Source organism: Trachemys scripta, chromosome 5 (assembly GCF_013100865.1).
Source record: "Trachemys scripta elegans isolate TJP31775 chromosome 5, CAS_Tse_1.0, whole genome shotgun sequence".
Classification (NCBI taxonomy): Eukaryota; Metazoa; Chordata; order Testudines; family Emydidae; genus Trachemys; species Trachemys scripta.
In genome coordinates, this window is record NC_048302.1 from 134,609,308 (window position 1) to 134,630,359 (window position 21,052).

At 42.7% G+C, this 21,052-nt stretch overlaps 1 protein-coding gene across 4 annotated transcripts in view; it reads right to left on the reverse strand.

Moving 5' to 3' along the window:
- ALMS1 (ALMS1 centrosome and basal body associated protein) overlaps nucleotides 1-21,052 on the reverse strand; it is a 128,204-nt gene that overhangs the window by 78,126 nt on the left and 29,026 nt on the right. For all 4 annotated transcript variants that reach the window (XM_034771021.1, XM_034771019.1, XM_034771018.1 and 1 more), the window contains exons 2-4: nucleotides 20,659-20,793; nucleotides 11,503-11,698; nucleotides 5,069-5,189 (exon numbers count right to left, since the gene is read on the reverse strand). In XM_034771021.1, coding sequence (XP_034626912.1) covers nucleotides 5,069-5,189; nucleotides 11,503-11,698; nucleotides 20,659-20,793 — 452 coding nt within the window. The remainder of the gene's footprint in view (nucleotides 1-5,068; nucleotides 5,190-11,502; nucleotides 11,699-20,658; nucleotides 20,794-21,052) is intronic.

A 21,052-nucleotide genomic window follows, 5' to 3' on the forward strand; every position in this document is an offset into this window, starting at 1 on the left:
TTTCTCTGGTAACATTTATTTTCAACACCCACATTTTCTGCCTAAAAGAAACAAGCTAAAAGGTAGGACATCTACATGAGAGCAAACAACTAGGATTTAGCAACACATACATCTGAAGGTATTACCCAAATAGATCAAGCAGATTCTTTAAATCCTTAAAGACAGGATAATTTACATTAAAAAAAATGATTACTATATCCCCATAAATAATGGTTTGGAAAGCTAACTAGGCCAGGCAAGAAATGAACACCAGGGGTTGCAATAGTAAGAGACTTCTGCAGATTTCTTACATTTTTGTCTTCACCCTGAATTATTAGATGCCTTATTTGCTTTTGATAATCATTCTTCTATGAGTTTCACTCCACTGGGCATACAATAGTTATTCAAAATTCATTGGAAGATCAATTCCAGCTGACTCCACAGTCTTAAATCACATGTTATTAACCAGTAGTGAAACAATAACACGTGACACTGGGATAAAACATACTTTTTTCCTTCCTGATACCTGGATTCTTGTGTCAAGTAACCTAAATATTGACAACATTGCAAGGACACTGCCTCCAACTCCGAGAGCTCGGAGAGCAGGAAGGCTCTCTACCGGAGCATGTAGGTCCCGATGGGCAAGGTGAAGGGGAGCAAAGGCTTTCCTTTGGAATGCACCGGAGGACGGGGCTCCATCGGCACAGAGGATTCTTCTCTGGCAGGCAAAAACAGTGCCATCAGGTGGAGGAGATCTCTGGCAGCTTGATAGGCTTCCGACATGGACAGGAACTGAAGTTGCCAAGTAGGTGCTGGGGATTGAGGTGGGCCAGACTTGACTGCCTCACCCATGCAGGAGTCGACCTAGAAGGAGACGCCGAGGAGCGGCCCACCTGGGGTTTCACTTCTCAAGGTTTAGCCGGAGCAGAGCAGTCGTCCAGTTTTCTCTTCTTTTGAGGCACCGGTGAATGGGAGCGGTGCCTACTGTCGGACGGGTCCCAAGAGGAGCCATGGCGGTGCCAGGCGTCTCTGGTGTCCTTCTTCGGCGTCGAAGACGTAGACGGCACTGGGGCGCTCCGCGTCGAGGATGATGCCAACAGGGTCGGGTCTCTCGAGCCTGGGTCGGATTGGGGGCGCAAGGCTGCCTCCATGAGGATCCCCTTCAGGTGCTGATCCCGTTCTTTAAGCGTTCCTGGGCGGAACTCGCGGCAGATCTTACAGTGATCTTTCTGATGGGTCTCCCCCAGGCACCTAAGACACGATGAGTGCAGGTCACTCTTAGGCATGCGCTTGGCGCAAGCCACGCAATTCTTAAAACCAGGGCCCGCGACATGCCATGGTGCCGGGTCGGAGAGGCGGGGAATAAAACCCCAACAACTATACTGTACTAACCTTTTCATTGGTACTACAAACTAACTGAGAACTATATACACGGAAAAGCGAAGAGAACTTGCTGAGCAAGAGCCAAGGGAAGTTCCAGCCACTGTCACTGGCGGTAAGAAGGAACTGAAGGGGTGGTGGGTTGGCAGGGCTATATATTAGGCGCCATGAGGGCGCCACTCCAGTGGGTGCCCTGGCCAACCCGACAGATACTGCTAAGGGAAAAATTTTCTGGCCAACATGCACGTGCATACACGTGATTGGAATAGACATGAACCACCACTCAAAGAAGAGCTCAAGGATATTTAATCAGCTTTTATCCAATTTCTGTCCTGTCCACCTACTAATGCGATCACTTTAATTCATTATGCCATTAATACAAACTATCTGCAGCAAATTCTACTTAATAGCAACCTGGATACTAACAACTTCTGGTTAATAGCAACATTTTGCCAGGAACTAGTCCTGTCCCATTGATTTTAATGTTAATGGGATTCGGATATTGGCAACAGCATGTGTTTATTAAGAACACTTTGTGGAAGAAAGGCCCCAACTACAGGCAGATTTGCAAGGCTGCACCCAGCGAAAGAAACGCTGGGATGCGTCTCCCTTGCCTGTAGTCCTGCAAACCTGCCTGCAGCCAGTGCTCAGCACCTCCCAGAGCTTCCTTCTGGTGCTACAGCCCTGCAAACCTGTCTGTGCACAGGACAACACAGGAGGTAAGGAGCTGTGGGCTGCAAGGAGATGCTGTGGGCAGGGCAATGGTGGAAGTGGGGCTGCAGCCCATGTGCCAGAGTTGCACAGTCTCTCTCCCTGCCCTCTCCAGGAAGCACTGGGTCGTGCTGACTCCCGATCCCTGGAGAGTGCAGGGAGAGGTACCAGGTAGCTCTGTGGCAGGGGCACCATTTAGGGAGGACTATGGGGGTGCTCCTGCCCCCCTCTGAGTTTTGTACAGGGTGTGCTCCCAGGCAGAGCTCTTAACTGTACAGCATTAGTGTGGAATGTGAGTTCTGCAGGGAGGTGCTTCTCCCAGCTTGTGCACCTGGGGCAGGAAGCCAAATAGAGGCAGGGTGATTAATTTAATTACCAGTCCTTTCTCATCTTAAAGATCTGGAAGTCAATAGGAATCCCACTGCAGGGGCTGTGGAGTGTTGCCCCCTCCACCCCCACCCCCCCCGCCGAGTCTGCAGGAGACTCAGAAGAAATATAGCCAAGCCCTCTGAGCCAAGTTTACATTAAGAAAAGAGGGAGATGTGAGGGGCGTAGGTGAAAAGAAGGGGCCAAAACCCAGGGAAGGGCTAGCAGTGGTATAGAGAAGTTCCCACTCTACCTGTGGTACTTATGTGGCCCCATCATTATAGTATCTTGAGAGCCTCACATCACAACCCCTCGGTGAGGTAGAGTAGTGCTGTTATTCCCATTGTACAGACAGGGCACTGAGGCACAGAGACGAAAGGACAGATTTTCAAAGGTATTTAGGCACCTAGTGGGATTTTCAAAAGGGCCTAGCAGGTTAAGTGCTTTGTAAACCCCATAGATGCCTAGCTGCATCTTTGGGTTCCTAAAAATCTTTGAAACCCTGTCCATAAGGCACTGGCCTGAGGTCATACAGGAAGTCCATGGGGGGATTAGAACCCAGGTATCTCAGGACTAACTCCCTATCCACTGGACCAGCCTATCTCTCTGCTGCATGCCGCAAAAAAGAGAACTCTGATAGATGGGAACGAAACCAAGGAGGACAGTTCTCTGAGACTCCAGCAATTGGTCCCAGGCAATTGGGAAGGATGTCATGGTTGACCATATGAAAAGCAGCACAGCGGACAGGAAGGATGAAGAAAAGAGAGAGAATGAGAGTCAGATGAGAGGAGAGAACTTAACTGCCCGGGGGGGGGGGGGGGCGGGGGGGAGGCAGGGGTTGTAGAGCAATGCCTGCTGTGCAATTTTAGATTTTAACTGTTTTGTCATTTTTTGTTCTAGGGTCAAGAAAAGAAAGGAATGAGAAAGTGTTGTATGAGTATCAGATGTGTTTGTGCCTCAAATTCTTAAGGTTTCAGCTGTATCCAAGCCAATTCCAGAACAAAGAACAGAAATTGCATCCACAGTCCATAAAGTCGACGATTATTGTGATGATTTGTATTATTCACTGGGCACCATCTGTGTGCTCAGCACTGTTCAGAATATGCCAGAAAATGTAGTCTCTGAGTCAACGTGTATAGGATGTGTAACTCTGGATAAGATGGCTCAGATATTTAAGTATGAAGTGTATCGTTATTGACCACGTTATCACATGTTCACTGTGATGTTAATATCTCTGAGTGGTGGCACTGATGGCAATTGAAATTTTACTTGATTAAGGACTAGAAGATTTGACCATCTAACTTTATTTCAAGAGGAAGAGCCGCCCAGAAGACCTGTGCCTATTTATTTTCCTTTCCTGCCTGCAGTGGCCTTGACATACCTCAGAAGTCTCAATTTTTTTCTCAACTTTAAAACATGGAATTTTCTTGGGGTTTGGTTTTAAATATTCTCCTGTGAGAACTGCAACTAAATCACTGTAGTGTTGTGTTTAAGAGCCTTCCGGAAAGTAACTAACCTTTAAACAGAAGTGAAAGCAGTGTTGCCAACTTTCATGATTTTGTTACGTGTTTCATGATCATTACTATTTACCTTAAAGTCAAGTGGATATGTGATGATTTCAGCCATCATTTGTAAAGAAAAATGAAGTTTCTAGCCCTCGTGGCTGTGGAGAAAGCTTCAAAATCTGACCCCAGTGCACCCGAAAGGCTCAAAAAGCAGAAAGCAAATAAAAATAACACCAAATCTATTATTTTTACATAATATGATGATTTTAAAGCCAATCTCACGATTTTTGGTGAGCCTGATTCATGATTTTTGAACATTTGGGATTCGCAATAGTGTAAAAGTGACTTGAAAGTGTCAGTTTCACTCCTGTTTCTAGTCTATTGTTTGTAGTAGGGTTAACACCCCTGGAGCCCCGGGTAGGTGCAATTTAAACTCATGGGGCCTTGCCCTAGTAGAATGTTTCCAAAAGTTCAATGATCTATTCCAGGCTTGGTGAACTGCAAAAAAGTGATAGAAAGTAAGCTAGATTTTTCTACAATTGTTGTATTCAAGAGTTAGTAACAAAGTAAGAATATACATTAAAATTTTAAACCTAACCAATGTCCCTTAAGTGAGTTCACACAAGATGTCAGAACATGTTAGTATTAGAGTCTAATCTTTATTTAATTTTCTTTATATTGGAATTAGATACAGCACTCCTGTGAGATAATTTCTAAGTTGTTATCTGCAAAAAAATGAGAGTTTTCAGGTGTCTAAATAGCCCCTGGAATCATGGTTAAAGTTGCCCCCCCCCCCACAAAAATCTGAAATGGCACCCCTGCTCCGTGGGGCCCTTAGCACCCCCACTTCCTGTAGAAAGCCCTAACATCTGGGCTGCAGCCTCTTACCCTGCCACTGCCCGGCTAGCAGGCAGGGATGGCACAGCCCAGCACTTCCTTCCCCAGCTGCAACCTCGCAAACCTGCCTTCCACTTATTGGCAATCCCCACATAATGGCATCTTTTTGCTAGCAACAGAGGGGTTGCTAATAAGTAGATTCTACTGTACCTGGAAATTCTTTGAATCACAGGCACACAGAGAACATATAATGCAGAGAATTCAAACAACACACAGTAATTTCAACCCACCTTAGAGGAGCAAAATCCAGCTCAGTTTGCTGAAACAGGGTATCGTCCAAAAACTTCTGACCTTGCGCTGAATATGTCATCAGTAGTGGGAGACAGGGAGAGAAGCGACTATCCTGAATTTCTGTTAAGAGTAAAAATATCATGATGATGTGGTAATAATGCAATAGTCATGGCTTGCTAAGCAACCCCTTACTAATCCAACTGCCCTGCCATCTGGCATAGTTTGCAAGGCTAAAAAAATGCCAATTATGGTAAAAAATTACATAAACCAGCAATGCTAGTGACTGAAGTAGGTGAATCAAAAAAAAATAATACACATTTCAAAGAAGTTGGTATGGAAGATCACATTGTGATTCTTTATACAGACATCCAGCTATATAGATGATGGAATTTCAGAAATCGGATGTTTAGAATCTTAGAAAGTAGAGCTAGAAAAGTACTCATAAGTCACTCAATCTACCTACACACCCAGCACGCCCAATTGTCGATGCAGCTTCAATATCTGGGTCAAAGGTCCAATCCAGCTAAATGCCACGCCCCCTCAATTCCCAGTGAAAGGGCTCAGCACTTTACCAGATCAGTCCCTATGGAAGGCGGATGCTTTGCTTTACTGAGCAACACAGGACAGTCAAGATCCCACTAATCTGCAGAAAAATAGCACCTATGTCTCTGTTTTAGGGCTTAAATTACAAGAAAATACCAAGTTTGACAAACAATAGTTAAACTTATATTGATACAGTCTTCGCTTTGAAAGATTTCAAAATGCTATACACATTGCACATCAAAGGATCAGATCACTCACCCAAAACTAATATGCACCCGCTTCTGGAGAAACTCTGGCTTGACAGAGCACACCACTACCACAATACATTTTTGGAAAGGAAAGTAAACAATAGCTACTACAACTGCAGGGGGAACTTAGTTAGAGAAGAGTATAATTACTCACATTGGAATTTGGCTAGTGCACTAGCGCTAACTGAGCTACCACAAGTCTGTCTACCCGGGCTGTGAATCACACCTCCCACCTGCAGTGTAGACATCACCATGAGTAAAGGCAACTCCTTGGACTAACACAATAGTGAGTTTATAAAAAGTAGTACCAAATCACAGATTTTTAGATGGATTTACTAGACTGCTGGTTTCCCTTCCCCTCTCAATCAGAACATATCTGGCCATAGAGTGCTATCTGGGTTAGTTGTCTCTCTACTTGTATTTAAAGCCAAGTGACCTAAATAGATCTTTTCCATCTCTAACTTTTATGATGTTGGGTTTTAGACTTATTTGCATCTTGATCCCTTTGTACAAGAAATGGGATCTCTGAACCTCTGTGTAATAGCATAAAATTCTCAGAGCCCACAGAATGTGCTAGCATTAACATCTATTACTGTGCCAAGCACTGTTATATTCTGTAGCAGTAAGTGTTGATTTCTCTGGCACATTTCCTTGTTTTACATGATATGCCAAAGGTCAGTTTACCCAGTATGAAAAAACACTTTGCACTTGTAATTTATTTTTCATTAATTATCAACAAAAGTAGATATGGATGTTTTATATCACAAACAAAACAGAAATTTTACAAAAGTTACTTATTTATACAGTATACCAGCGGGGCCTTTTACAAGTACACACCCATTTTGATACAGGTAATATCGACCATCTAATATTATGATAGGTGAGCAGACCTCTGGCATTTCCAAAGTATTAAATTATAAAAATCCATCTGGCGGGGGGGGGAGGGGGGGAGAACATTAAGAATCTGATTGCATCATCAGTCAGGCTGATGCTTGTATCATCAGTCAGGATGAGAGATTACTGATTCAAATCCTATCTAGTATTTTAGGCTTAGTTTGCAGTTTTGTTTATTTGCTAGATAATCTGCTTTGATCTGTTTGCTATCACTTATAGTCACTTAAAATCTATCTTTCTGTAGCTGTTAAATTTGTTTTATGCTTTATCTTAACCAGTGTATTTTGAGTGAAGTGTCTGAGGAAAATCTCAACTTGGTTAAAACAACCTTGGGGGGGCGGGGGGAGGGGATAACACAAGCTTGGGGGGAGGGATAGCTCAGTGGTTTGAGCATTAGCCTACTAAACCCAGGGTTGTGAGTTCAATCCTTGAGGGGGCCACTTAGGAATCTGCGGCAAAATGGGTACTTGGTCCTGCTAGTGAAGGCAGGTGGCTGGACTCAATGACCTTTCAAGGTCCCTTCCAGTTCTAGGAGATAGGATATCTCCATTTATTTATTTATTTAAGCTTGCTGTGCATATCTTTCTCACAGAGAGGGGAAGGCAAACTATATTAATGAACTTACATTGTCCAGATTCCTGTGCAGTGTAAGACAGTATAATTCTGGGTTTATACTGCAGTAGTGGGTGCAAGCCTGGAGAGCTGGGAAATTGTCTTATGTCTTTGAGTGGCTTAGGTAAAGCATTCAGGTAGCTCAGTTGGGTGTGTGGCGCCACTGCTGTCGTGTTGGTTTTTTGCCAGAAGCTGGGGATGGGCGACAGAAGATGGATCACTTGATTACCTGATCTGTTCATTCCCTCTGGGGCACCTGGCATTGCCCAGTCGGAAGACAGGATACTTGGCTAGATGGACCTTTGGTCTGACCCAGTATGGCCGTTCTTATGTTCTTATGATCAAAGGGCGTGGGGAGGCTGGCTCAATCTCCAGCAGTGTGAGAAAAGGGCCAGCCCAGCTGGAGGGGTAGAGCCCACAGTGGTTCCCCCAGCTTCTAGACTGCATCCTGGGGGTTACAATCCATCACAATACATTTTAGAATTGATGTAGGGATTTTAATTTTGGGGACGGGGGGAGTGGAGGCGAGCGTGGCTCCATTATGCAGTGGAGAGATTATTACACGAACTGAGATAATTCCATCGCCACAAAATCATAGACCAAAGGCGGCCCAGAATATGGGTCATTCCCCACATGAGCCACAATAATAATGTGATCACAAAACAATTTCAAAGAATTCATTCTATCTCTGCAGCTGTCTCTACCACTTTAGTACAAGTCACTAAACACCTCAGTCCATGCCTCAGAGTTTACAGTCTAAATAGATTAGACTGGGACATCCACAGGAAAGTTCTGTCCCCTGCCCCCCCCCCATTCTCTCTCACCCTAATTTTCAGAATAATGTTAGGAAATACCAATTTTTCTACCATGGTTTGCTGTGTGTGAATGTAGGAACTTTTGAGATAGCATTTGGAAGTACAGTGGGTATGTGCTTGGTGCTCTTTGATAGCATAGAATGCCAGGTGCAGAAAGCAGCTTGAAAGAAGGCAAGACAAGTATCTGAGAATGGAGAGGTGATGTGGAATAAATGGCAGTCGGAAACGGCAAAGGGCATGTAATGACAGCAGAGGATCAGTGTGTGGGGAACACCAGAAATGTCCCAAAACATCACGCTGTACATGTCTGTTTCCCTGGCTTTAAAGTTATTGTGACTAATTATTAACTCTACAAGCAGGAATAACCTTTCGTTTTCTTTAAAATTGGCCTTACCTTGAGGCATCTCAATTTATTACTATGAGAGGACCAAAAGATCAGCAGTGGAGAAAATGAACTACTCTATCTAAACAGTTGTTTTAAACAGAGGAGTAAACTCTGTCTTGTTCTCCCTACCTCTAAATCCTCAACTTCCCTCTCGCTCTCTCTGCCTCCTGTCCCCTTTCCCCCCTCACCCCCCCAACACACACACCTTAACGCAATCTGCCATCTCTGAGCTACTAGCCTACTCCCTGCATGGAGTGACTTTTTGCTCCATGTCAGTTCTTTCCTGGGCTGATTGACCAATGCGTCCCATTTCCCCCCAGGTGTCCAGCCTTCGGGGAATGGTGGCAGTGGTCAGTGACCAGCAGCAAACAACTGAGTGGGTCAGGGAGGCAAGCTGGAGAACAAGTGGCAAAGGAAGGAGAAATTCTCAGCAAAGAGGATGAGGAGCCAGTTAAATTTACTCTAGTCCGATCTTAGACCCATCTTCCAGCAGCCTGACCCCTTCCTCCCTCAATATAGTGCCCCCTAGAGGCTAACTGGAAACCAAGGAAGCTGGCCGGCTAAACACTCCCCGAATGTTGCACTAAGCCAGTGTTCAAGGCTACAGAACTAATTCCTTACACAAATACAGTCTGATAGGACTTTAAAAATGCACCTTCCTCTCCCCTCAGCATTTTTTAAGGTTTTCTAATTTTATAGTACCTAAAACATCACATTTTTGATCACTTATTTACATCAGGAACAGAATGATCATCACTATCAGATTCTGGCTGCTTATGATGACTTAAGGGATCATTACACCAAGATGTACCCTAGGCTTTGTGGGCAGAAAAGCAGGTGCATGATGCTCAAAGCAGCAAGTGACGTCAGCGCAACACTCTTTGAGCATCTTGTGTCAAAACAGTAATTCTTCCTGCTGTCACTCTAAAGGTCAAAAGCCTTCTCACAGTTGAATTTACCGAGCAAGCAAACATGGGCATGCTACTTTATCTTACAGTCTACTGACAAATCTGAATGCCAAAATCAAATTGCTGTTCATGGAAGATTAAAGAGAAAGGCAAAAACAAAACAGAACTTTCTTGGGTTTGTCTGTTTGCTCTATATGTAGATCCGGTGATCTCAATACAAATTTCATAATGGAATTTAAAAGGAAGCTGCAAGGCAGAGTTACAGATTCAAAATACTTTAAAAAAAAAAAAAAAAAAAAAAAGAGAGAAAGCCAATGTTGTTAGAACCAATATTTCCCCCTCAATAAAACAATTTTGAAAATTCAAGCTTGTGTGTTGAGCTACTGCTTAACGTGTACTGTACCACTTTCTACACACTCCGTTTTTCATTCTCTGCTTCCTAAAGTACCTCCAGAGTCCTCAATATCCCATCAAAATTAAGCTCTGTACTCTAGAATTAAGCCAGACCAACTGATACAATGTTAAACAAAACCGTACTTGTTGACAATGAGTGCTAAGTTGTGTTCATCATTGCATTATTTACTTTCGCTTCTCAAGGTCATATTCTAACATGATGCATTTTCTCAGCGTAGACAACCTCTCCGTGTAGGCAAGGGCAATCTGAGTTTGTACCATGAGAGCTAATTTTACTGAACTAAGCACTTTTAGATCTTTGGAATATCACAAAAGTGGATTCTTTTAACATCATCCATTCATGATAAATTTCCCTCTACCCACTAGCACATGGTATATTTTTTTCATTGAATGTACTCCTTTACATCCTTCATAATCACCGCATGATTTCTGATGGGACGCTTCCCCCTAAACAGGTTTAATTCATTAAGTAATTCATTTGAACGCATTCTTCTACCATAGCAGCCTCTTTGATTGCATGCGTGCACTGACTGAGCTACTAGCAATAGGATATGCCTTGGTCACTAGAGGTGAGTTCTGCCTGGATCCAGCACCCCAAAACCCCTCCTGCGGCCCAACCCCCTGCCCCGAGCCCCCTCCCACACTCAAACTCCCTCCCTCTTAGTTAACTGGAATTTTTGACTTACTGGCACCCCCTTCCCCCCCCCCACTCCCCTGACATGCTGGATAACAAAGCTTTTACTGTATATCCAAGAGGAATCTGATATAATTGAAAAATACATTCAAATAAAAAAGATTTGAATAAGTCTTACTGTGATAAGGTATTTCTAGCTAAAATTCTTCAGAAATAAATATTATTCAGATGCCTTTTGTAACTGAAAATAAAAATCTTGTGCAACATTAAGTCATTGACCTAGCTGAAGCATGATAAAGACCTATGTTTATACAGCACCTTTCAGCGAAAGTTTCAAAAACACTTTATAAACTATACATGGAGATTATTTTTCCTACCAGTGAAACGTATTACAACACTGCAAAACAACTTCAGAGAAAATGAAGAATACTTTATCCACTTCAGAAGAGAAGGATTTTTTACATAGGCGATTATATACACTTATCACTTAGTGGTTTACGTTATCAAAACACTATACAAACTGGACTACTTCATCTTCTACCTTGCTAAGTATTACTCCCTCTTTGCAAGTGGAGACAGTGAGGCAAAGAGGTTAAGTGACTTGCCCAAGGTCACAGTGCAAGCCACTTGCAGAAGCAGGATTACAACTCATACGTTTTTAACGCCTGCAGGAACCATTATATCATCTAGTCAGGAACCCCCAACTCTGAGTTCACTCAACTATACTATCCTTGCCTTTCTAATTATAGTTACCAAGACTGGAACTTTGTTCAAACACTAAAGATAACAGGTTCTCTGGCTAAAAGTAAGATACAAGTGGTCAGGTTCTTCATTCCAAAGATGGACCTTGACAACAAAGCTACATAGGACTTATTTCGAAAAACCATTGATCAGAACTGTAATAAATTAAATCCATGCTAAGGATTGTGAATGCTCAGTAAGCAACTAAGCTTATTTTGTTAAATGATTATTCAATATACCCAATAGCGGAGTGTGTGCCATGTCGCCTGTATGCCGCCTTCCAAGCCCTTCTGTCAGAGTCAACAAGCCTTCCTCCAGAGTAGGTAACTCTGTCAAGTCATTTCCACCATCAGTCAGGCCCAGCCTCCTCCCTGATGTTGCCGCTAGATGGCTGACATCCATTTCTGCTGGAAGCTGATACCATGACTCCATTCCCTAAAACAATTTGGAAGAAAAATTCTTTAATTTTTAATTAGTCTTACTTTTGTTTCCAAAATCAAAAGTTTAATAATAAGCTATTTGTATTATTGTAAGCAGAGTCAGAATGAGCTCTAACCTAACATCTGGAGGTGAGCTGTGGAAAAGGACCTCAGGGGCCGATCTCATTTGCCTGGGCACACCCACCCTGCCTAGCATGATGGGACTGCTTGCCCAAATGTTCACTTTGGCTGCTGTGGGATCCCCAGTCTCTTTGTTATCAGGGCAGGAGTAATAAAGTGTTGTTATCCTAGTTATGTGAATCAAGGACAGTAGAACTGTACTTGGCATTTTATGACGGAGGGACTCGCCCTCAACTAAGTAGCACTCGCTAGGCAAGCGACATGGGTTCCAAATCCCAGTGAATTGAGAGAGGCTGGGGATCCTACAGCAGCCAAAGTGACCATTTGGGCAAGCAGGCCCATCCTGCTAGGCAGGGTGGGTGTGCCCAGGCAAACAAGATCAGCCTCTGAAGTCCTTTTCCACAGCTCACCACCAGATGTCAGGGTAGAGCTCATTCTGACTCTGCTTACATTATTATTGCATTAAAATGTATTTTATAGTATAAACAGACAGTTCTTCTATAATGTCTTGAATATATTCCTATCTACTCAGGTATAAATAAAGGCCCCAACCAAAGTAAGACAGTTAAATCCAAATATGGTAAGCAGAAGCATGCAATATCACTGGTGCATTAAACACAGACTTCACTTGGATATAAACTTTGAATGTGACTCAACAGCATTACACAAATATGACCCTTGTACCAGTCAATGCTGGTCAATTCCCTTGCAGGATGATTCTTTAATAGAAGGAAATCCCTTCTGGGATGTCACATTTTCAAAAGGATCTCCCAACCGCACAATCAAGGATTACAAGGTGAATGTCCTACCCTTCAAATGTGGGTAAGAGAAGGCACCAGAAGTCTTTGACAAAAAGTCACCAACAATGTACATTCATAATTACTAAAGCGTGCAATGAGCATTGTACTTGGTAGAAGACAGACCTTCCATAGGGCTAAAACAGAAGGCAACATGAATTGCAGAGGAGGGAAAGGGGTGAAGAAAGGCCTTCAACTAATGTTCCCTCAAATTTTTTACATTCATGTGTGGAACAAATTTTGTTATGTGCACCAATAAGGAGTTGATGTGTGGCAAGGGTGGGGTCGAGAGGTTCGGAGTGTGGGAGGGGGCTCAGGGCCGGGGCGAGGGCTCTGGGGTGCGAGAAGGGGCTCAGAGCTAGGGCAGAGGATTGTTGTGTGAGGGGGGTGAGGACTCTTGCTTGGGGTGTGGGCCCTGGGATAGGGTTGGGGATGAGGGGTTTGGGGTGCAGGAGGGGGCTCAGAGCTGGGGTAGAGGGTTGGGACGGGGAGGGTGAGGGTGAGGGCTCCAGATGGGGCTGAGGGGCTCTGGAGCGGGGCCAGAGATGAGGGGTTTGGGGTGCAGGCTTCCCTAGGGCTGCAGCAGGGAGAGAGGACTCCTCCCAGCCATCTCTCGCTGCAGCAGCCCAGGGCCAGGGGAAGAGGCGTCTCTCCCCGGCCGCAGCAGCTTTGGGGCTGGGGCCGAGGGAAGAGGCACCTCTCTCCGCCTGCATGTCCCTTGATAGCCTGCTGCTCGGCCATGCAACTTACAGGGAACTTAGCCTTCAATCCCTTACTGCTGGGACCACAGTTTAAGAAAAGGCGTGGGAGGTAAGTGGGGGGAGCAAAATATTGAGTGTGCACAGGAAACCTGAGGATACAAGGGAGAGAGGAATAAGAAGTTTTCTTAAAGTTTTCCATCTGGATAAAAGCCTCCAATCCTCTCCAATGTCCAACATCTCCATATTCCACTAAGGTACAACTCTCTCCACCAACATACCTCCTACAGATTTGCAAACATTTAGAGGACAGCACCCTGCTTTGATGGGCCACATATTACCTGACCAAGTAAAGGTCCCTCCAGCAAATCTTGTATGCCAACCCAATTTAAACAACATTGGCACTTTTTATTTTAAGAATTCTGGGAATTTTGTAAACCAAAAAACTTTTGCCAAAAAAAATTAAAAGGTTGAAAATGTGTTTCAAAAGGAGCCCAGCTAACTCTCCCCTCAAAATACATTTTCTACACAAAAATACTTTTAAAAAAAGTTACAAAATCTGCAAATGAACAGTTGAAGTATCCAGTCATTTCCCCCATTACCACAAGTCTCTCATCACTCAATATCACCCACCCAAGCTGAACTCTGCCTCCAAATAAAATTTTGAAAAAAAAAAAAAATATATCTATATATAGATATATATCTATATATCTATATATCTATAGATATAGATATAGATACACACACACACACACACACACACAAAAAAAAGGTCCAAATAAATTACTAGGGGATTATAAATCTTAGTCCTTATTGAAGAGATCAATTTCTAATAATTTGTTATTGACCCTTGCATATAGTTTTGGATATATTTTATTGGAAGGCAATATTAAGTTTGCAGTGTAAATCAGGTAGGACGACAGTAAGTGATGGAAGATTATATGGCCTTGGGGAACTACCTGGATTCCTTCTTGTTAGAGGCTAGTTAAAGTTCCCCTGTGATTGAAAACACCCCTGTCTTCACATCCTACAGACTACTTTAATCATCTTTGTACAAAATATGCCTTCTGAGGTATCATTTGAAAACTAATAACTCGCTGGTCAATAATATGATGAAATGTATATAGCAATGTTATATGTAAAGTTATTAAATCCCCCTGTATGATGTTATTAGCACATGTTCAAAACCAAACAGCCCTGCACAGCTACAACTACAGTACATAGCCAAAGGTTGTTAATCAGATCTGTATTAAACAAAGTACTGTGTATTTACCTCAATTTACATATAAGTAGTAAACAGGGCCAGTAAGACAGCAGGGGAAGCAGAGCAGATCAAATTTGCATTTTAGCAAACACAAGTGGGGAGAAAGAGAATGGTGCCTCCTTAATCACCAGACTCCATGTCGCCTTCCTCAATGTTTGAATGAACTTTGCTTTGAGAGGTAAACTTCAGAAGAATCCACTTCAAAGATTCACTAGGACTACAAAAGAAAGGGGCATAATACACCAAGCTCTCTCTCTCTTTTTCACCCAAGAAGACAAAGGCACCAGTACCTTTGGGCCTCTGGGAGATATCCTAACCAAGGAAGGAGTCAGTCACCATCTTGCTGGAAGACTGTGGGTGAGAAGGGCCATCTTAACAAAGCCTTGGACCAAATCTTGCTAGATTCAGTTTTAGACTTTTAGATGTGTGTTTTCCCTTTCATTTGCTTGTAGTCATTTCTATCTTGAATTATTATACTTGAATTCACTTAAAATCCTATCTTCTTTTGTTAATAAACTTGTTTCATCTTTAATCTTATCAAGCCAGTGCTGTGTTTGAACTGTTTAATAACTCCGGTTAATGTAACAAACTGTTGAATATTTACTTTGTACAGGAGCAACAATCCTGAATATCTGAACTGTCCAGGAGAGGGCTGGACAATGCAGCGCACATTTTTGGGAAAATTCGGGACTGGGAGTGTGTTGAGGTCACCCTGCAAGTAGTAAACAGACTGGTGGAAGTCAGATCGTGACTGGTGTGTTGCTGATAAGCTGCTGAGGTCAGAGCTGCAACTATGCACAGACACTCCGAGTGTGACCTACATGCTGGTAGGCTGTTTGTGAGTGGCCTAGGTTGGGAATTACAGTAGCAAAGCATTATGAGGCACCCACGGTTATGGGTCAGGCGGTGACAACCCCTCACTGATCTGGACTGCACCCCAGAATATTACACTCCCTAGATGGGCAGTGTAACTTGCCAGAGTGAGAGTGACAGAAGAAGGAATACATGGTCCAAACAAAGCAGCTGAAGCCGTTACCTTTTACTTTCCAGGCTTTCAGACTTTTTGCATTTCTTTAGAAGTGAAAACAACAATAGAAACTTTTCTGGTTGTTAGGTAGACTCCAACGATACACACTTTCAAACTTAACTATTTCTTAACAGTTTTTTTTTTTTGTTCACTGATATTCATTCCAACAAGGTTCTGTTTGTTCTCTACCAGAAGACATTATAGTGCCAAAAACTGAAAAGACACACAGGCACTGTACACCATCAAATCAAAAGTGATTAAGTATGAATTACAGGCCAGTCCCAATGACATATACTAGCAAACCAGCCCCCACACTCCCAGCATCTGCCTCTATGGAATTTAACTAATCCTTTTTGCATTAACCCAAACAATAAGATCTTGAAGGTCAGAACACAGCAACTGAGAAGTCTGATGGACATCCTAAAGGAGGGAATTCCACCACTGCAAAATTATGTCTCCAATCCAAACCACATTGAATCTCTCCACCAAAAAGAACCACCTGGATGATGTCAAATGATACAGGATGAATACAGCTTCCAGCACTGCTAAGTACAGTACCAAAAACTTGCTGAAGGGCAAACAGATCTTTACCCTTTGGGGGGGTTTTGCAGGTAGAGTGCTTTTTAAATAATCTTTGAAGTATGTATCTTTAATTCTATAAAATTTGTTTTCTTAATGACTGAATTTTAAAACAGCTTTTTTGTATTTTCAAAGGCTTTCAGTTCACCTTTAAGCATAATGCAGCACCTTTTATTTTAAGTATGTTACAGTTCAAGTAATTTCTTAAAGAACTTGCAGTGGGATTATCGAGGAAGCAATTAAACAGACAAAATTTAATTATGGAAAGGGCACTAAGCAGTTTTCAGTGCAGAGAATTAAGTTTATTAGTCATATGTGATGTACCAAGTAGCACTGCACCATTAATATGAGCACTTATAATTTATAACTGCAAAAATATTAAAATAAATGAAGAAATAATGTCTCATTGAACTGTAACAGAATATAAAGAGTTTTATTTAACCTGAATTGAACACATAGTCAGTAAAGGGAATATAATCTCCAGACTCAATTTACTCAGAGTTATTTCTTCTTTTTGAAACATTAATGATATGTCCAGAGGCTGTTTTCTCAAGTTGGCATTTTGCTATACAAAGCAGGACCCTTGACCCAGATTCTGCCAGGCATTATGCCAGGCATTTCCTATGCATTTCTGACTGACTCAACAATTCTTTTAAAGAACTGTAATTCTGTATTGTAAGTTTTACAGTAATAAATATTTGGCCCTAATCCTTCAAGGAAAATCACAATGACTACATCATCATCTGATTACAACTATTCTCATTCACACATGAACAAACTCTATTGGGCCCAAGTACTGAAAGTAACCCAGTTACACGCATTGAATTGAAGCAAACTTTTCTGCTAATATGCAAATCTGATTATTTGAGACTAGTCTGACAATCTAGTTGCAGCAGAAGACATTGTCACATAAAGAATCCAAATTTGGGATCCCAACTTACCATAGGAGGGACCACCATGTACTGCTCTTAAGCAACCTGTGGCTGTGAGGATGGATCTACTAATAGAGGGTCTTTAGGAAGGCAATAAAGGAAGGACACAGATGAGGGTGCTCGATGACCTCCCATTTGAAAATAAAATAGACATGTAAAGATATCATCACAGGTTCTTCTTGTGCTACCAGGCAGTCAGTCATATCAGTGGTATGAGTTAGAAAAACTGCAGTGAAACCCTGTGAAGAACACTACATCCAAACCACGTGCAAAATGTTTTAACTGGTTTTATCATCATTGTATTGGGGCACAATCAATAAGTCATGCATCACTTGCAATTACTTTGCACGTCAAGTTTCATTTTGAAGTCTGGGTGCCCACATTGCTACATGATAATTGGATGTTTTCAGTGTTGTACTTTTCCATGTTCCCAAGGCTGATTCAAGAGCCATTATTTTGGGCTCAAAGTAATTGCAAGAAAAAATAATTCCATCCCTTTTCACCAGGAGGAGGAAATGGAATGATGGAGTGTGACTGAATGTACCCATGTCCACACACATCAAAGTGCTGCAATAATCTTTGTACAAAGAATGCCTAATAAAATATCATCTGAAAACTCCTTATTTGCTGGGCAATACTGTCCTGATAAAATGTGTGTGGCAACACTGTGAAGTTATAAGATTCCACTATATCGTGATCTTAACACATGTTCCAAACTTAAGTTGGCAAACAGGTCTGTCTCAAACAGGAATGTACGCTCTGCTTAATTTGCATTTAAAGCAGTAAACGGAGTCATCAAGCAGAAAGGGAAACAAAAGAAGCTTCAACAGGTGAGGAAAAACAGGAGAGAACATTCCTTCCCATAGACTCTGTCTCGTGAATCTCAGCTGGAAATGTTTTCCAAGGGATTGGGATGCAGGTGGGGGGGCGGGGGGGGGAGAGGAAGGGTTGACACTATAAAAAGGGGGGCAAACACCCTAAGGCACCGTCTCCCTCTCTGCCGACTGATTCACTACACCAGAAGGAACAAAGGAAGTAGTCATTGAACTGGGGAAGACATCTGGTCAAATTGGTGAGAGCATGTAGTGAGAAAACTTTGCTTTCAGTTTGTTAAGTTAGGCACTAGATGCATTTTATCTTTATTTTTCTTGTAACCAATTCTGACTTTTATGTCTTATTACTTGTATTCACTTAAAATCTCTTTATAGTTCATAAATTTGGTTTAGTGTTTTATCTAACCAAGTGTGTTTGAATGGAAGTGTTTGGGAAACTCAATTTGGGGTAACAAAGAGTGCATATTATTTCAATTAAAGAAATATGGACTTCATATGAATTTGTATTGTCCAGAAGAGGGCTAGGCAATACAGCACATACATTGCTGGGGGGAAATCTAGGACTGGGGGTGTGTTCGGGTCACCCCATAATATAACCAAAGCTGGTAAGAACCAAGGTGTGGCTACAGCACACACTCTGACATGGCTGGGAGTGACTTGAATGCTGGAGGCTGTTTGTGAGTAATCCAGACTGGAGGCTACAGCAGCAAAGCCATGTAAAGGGCACCCCAGTTTAGAGGGCAGGGCAGACACAGCTACTCATTCATCTAGACTGTACACTGGGTATGTCACAGAGAGTCAACAAAAAACCTCCCCCACCTGGATCCCTCTATGGCTTTGCTAAGAAAACAGCTTTTACTGTAGTATTTTTCATCTGGCATGTTGGGGAAATGGGGGGGGAGGGCGGGGTGCCAGTAAGTGAAAAATGCTGGTTAATTTAAGAGGGAAGGAGTTTGGGTGCGGGAGGAGGTGCGGGGCTGGGGTTCTGACGCAGGCTCTGGGAGGGAGTTTGGGTGCAAGGAGGGGGCTCGGGCAGTGGGTTGGGGTGCGGGGAGGGGTGCAGGGTGCTGGATTTGGGGGGCGCTCACCTCGGGCGGCTCCCCGCAAGCAGCAACCTGTCCCACTGCTCCTAGGTGGAGGCACAGCAGGCAACTCCGCACGCTGCCCCTGTCCCACCCCAAGCGCTAGCTCCGCAGCACCCATTGACTGGAAACCATAGCCTTGGGAGCTGCGGGGGCAGCACCTGTGGGCGGAGACTGCATGCAAAGCCACCTGCCGCGCCTCTGCCTAGAAACAGCTGGGACAGGTCGCCACTTGCGTGGAGTTGCCTGAGGTGAGCGCCCCCCAGATCCGTCAGCCTGCACCCCATCCCGTGCCCAAACCAGCTGCCCCTAGCCCCCTCCCACACCTAAACTCCCTCCCAGAGCCAGCGCTCCACATCCCCTCCCGTGCCCCAACCCCCTGCCGGCCCTGTGCCAACCGGACTATAAACTGGAATTTCAATTAAGATCAGAAATGCCAGTTTACAGAGCTTTCTGGTAGGTGAAGTGCCAGATAAAACAGCTTTTCTTGTAATATGCTGCATGAAACAAACAGCCAGCTCTGTAATAAAAAAAATTACACACGATCTCTCATTTGTGTGAGCTGGTCATCACCTGATCTATCTGAAACTCCAAAGCCACTTTCGACATCTGTAGGATCATGACTGATATATGCACAAATCAACTCAGTAGGAAAAAATATTTTTTGATGGCTATCTATATCATACCTCTAATGGCAAACTTTAGAAAAAAATTATTGCTTTTGCAAAATTAGTGTTTTATTTTTAAATTTAAAATAGGGACTTGACAGAGATATTTAAGACACTGCTGTGTTTTAATGGAATACTCCCCAGACCTTCTCTAATAGAAGCATTAGGCTAATCTACTGAGTAATTTATTTTAATAAAGTAAAATTACAGATTTGCCTTATCAATCAAAATGACCCTGATAAAAATTAAGATTTTTTTGGTGTTATTCATCTTATAATTTATTATAGTTTTATTAACTGGTTTTCTACTAGTGCATGTAGTTCTTTGGAAGTTATGATATGGCATTAAAGTGTGTTGCTACATCAATCCACCAGCAAAAGTCTGAACTCAAACAAGAAAAGAAGCAGAGAGGAAAAAAACGAAGTTGATTCCATTGTGGTAGAACGAGTAAGTCTAACCCTAAAGTAATATTTAGACCAGTGGATGCCCCCCTTTCTGAGAAATAAAAGCTGTAAGTAAGGAAACTAATTTTCTCATTATTTGTATTGTGGAACATCCGGAGGCACCAATCAAGATTGTACTAGGCACTCAACACTTAAAAACCATCGTGCTTGACATGAAGAATTTACAAACTAATTTAAGACAACTAAAAATCAACCATTTTCTCATCAGAAAACCCCCAATAGCCAAAACTGGGTCTCTACCCTGCAAATATTTATGCATGTGCTACATTTTACACAATGAAAAGGACCATGTTTCAATGGGACCACTAACATTATGTGAAATTAAGAACATGCGTAAATGTTTGTAGGATCACAGCCTTTAGTTGTATTCCCAACATGTATCAATTGCATTACAAATCTCTCACCTGGATACACTGGATTTCAGGTAAGTGAACTCCTTGTCTGATTCTATTTGGATAAACAAGGATCTACTAAATGTATATTTGAAATACCTGATTAACGGCAGATCTCTGTCGGATTGCTTCTCCCAAGGAGATCCCGCTGGCAGTTGAAATCTGGGTCCCACTGCTGCTTTGGCTTAACAACTCTTCCTTCCATCCAGGACGTGGTGGTGTTGTAGCAATAGGCTAAAATCATTTTTTTAAAGAAGGAAATAAAAATTGATTTTCATGATCCTTCAAGGTACAGAGCCATTTAAGTTGTAATGTACTATGCAATATCAGTAAAAGCAGATAGTTGCTGGCCCAAATTAATGAGATAAGAATCACATGTTGTAGCTGGAGGTGCAAAGGGGGAAAGTTAATTTGTGCATAACATTTCTAATTTTACATGCTAAAATAGTAATGAAATATCATGTTCTGTGCATAAGATCAGGGCCAGCTCCAG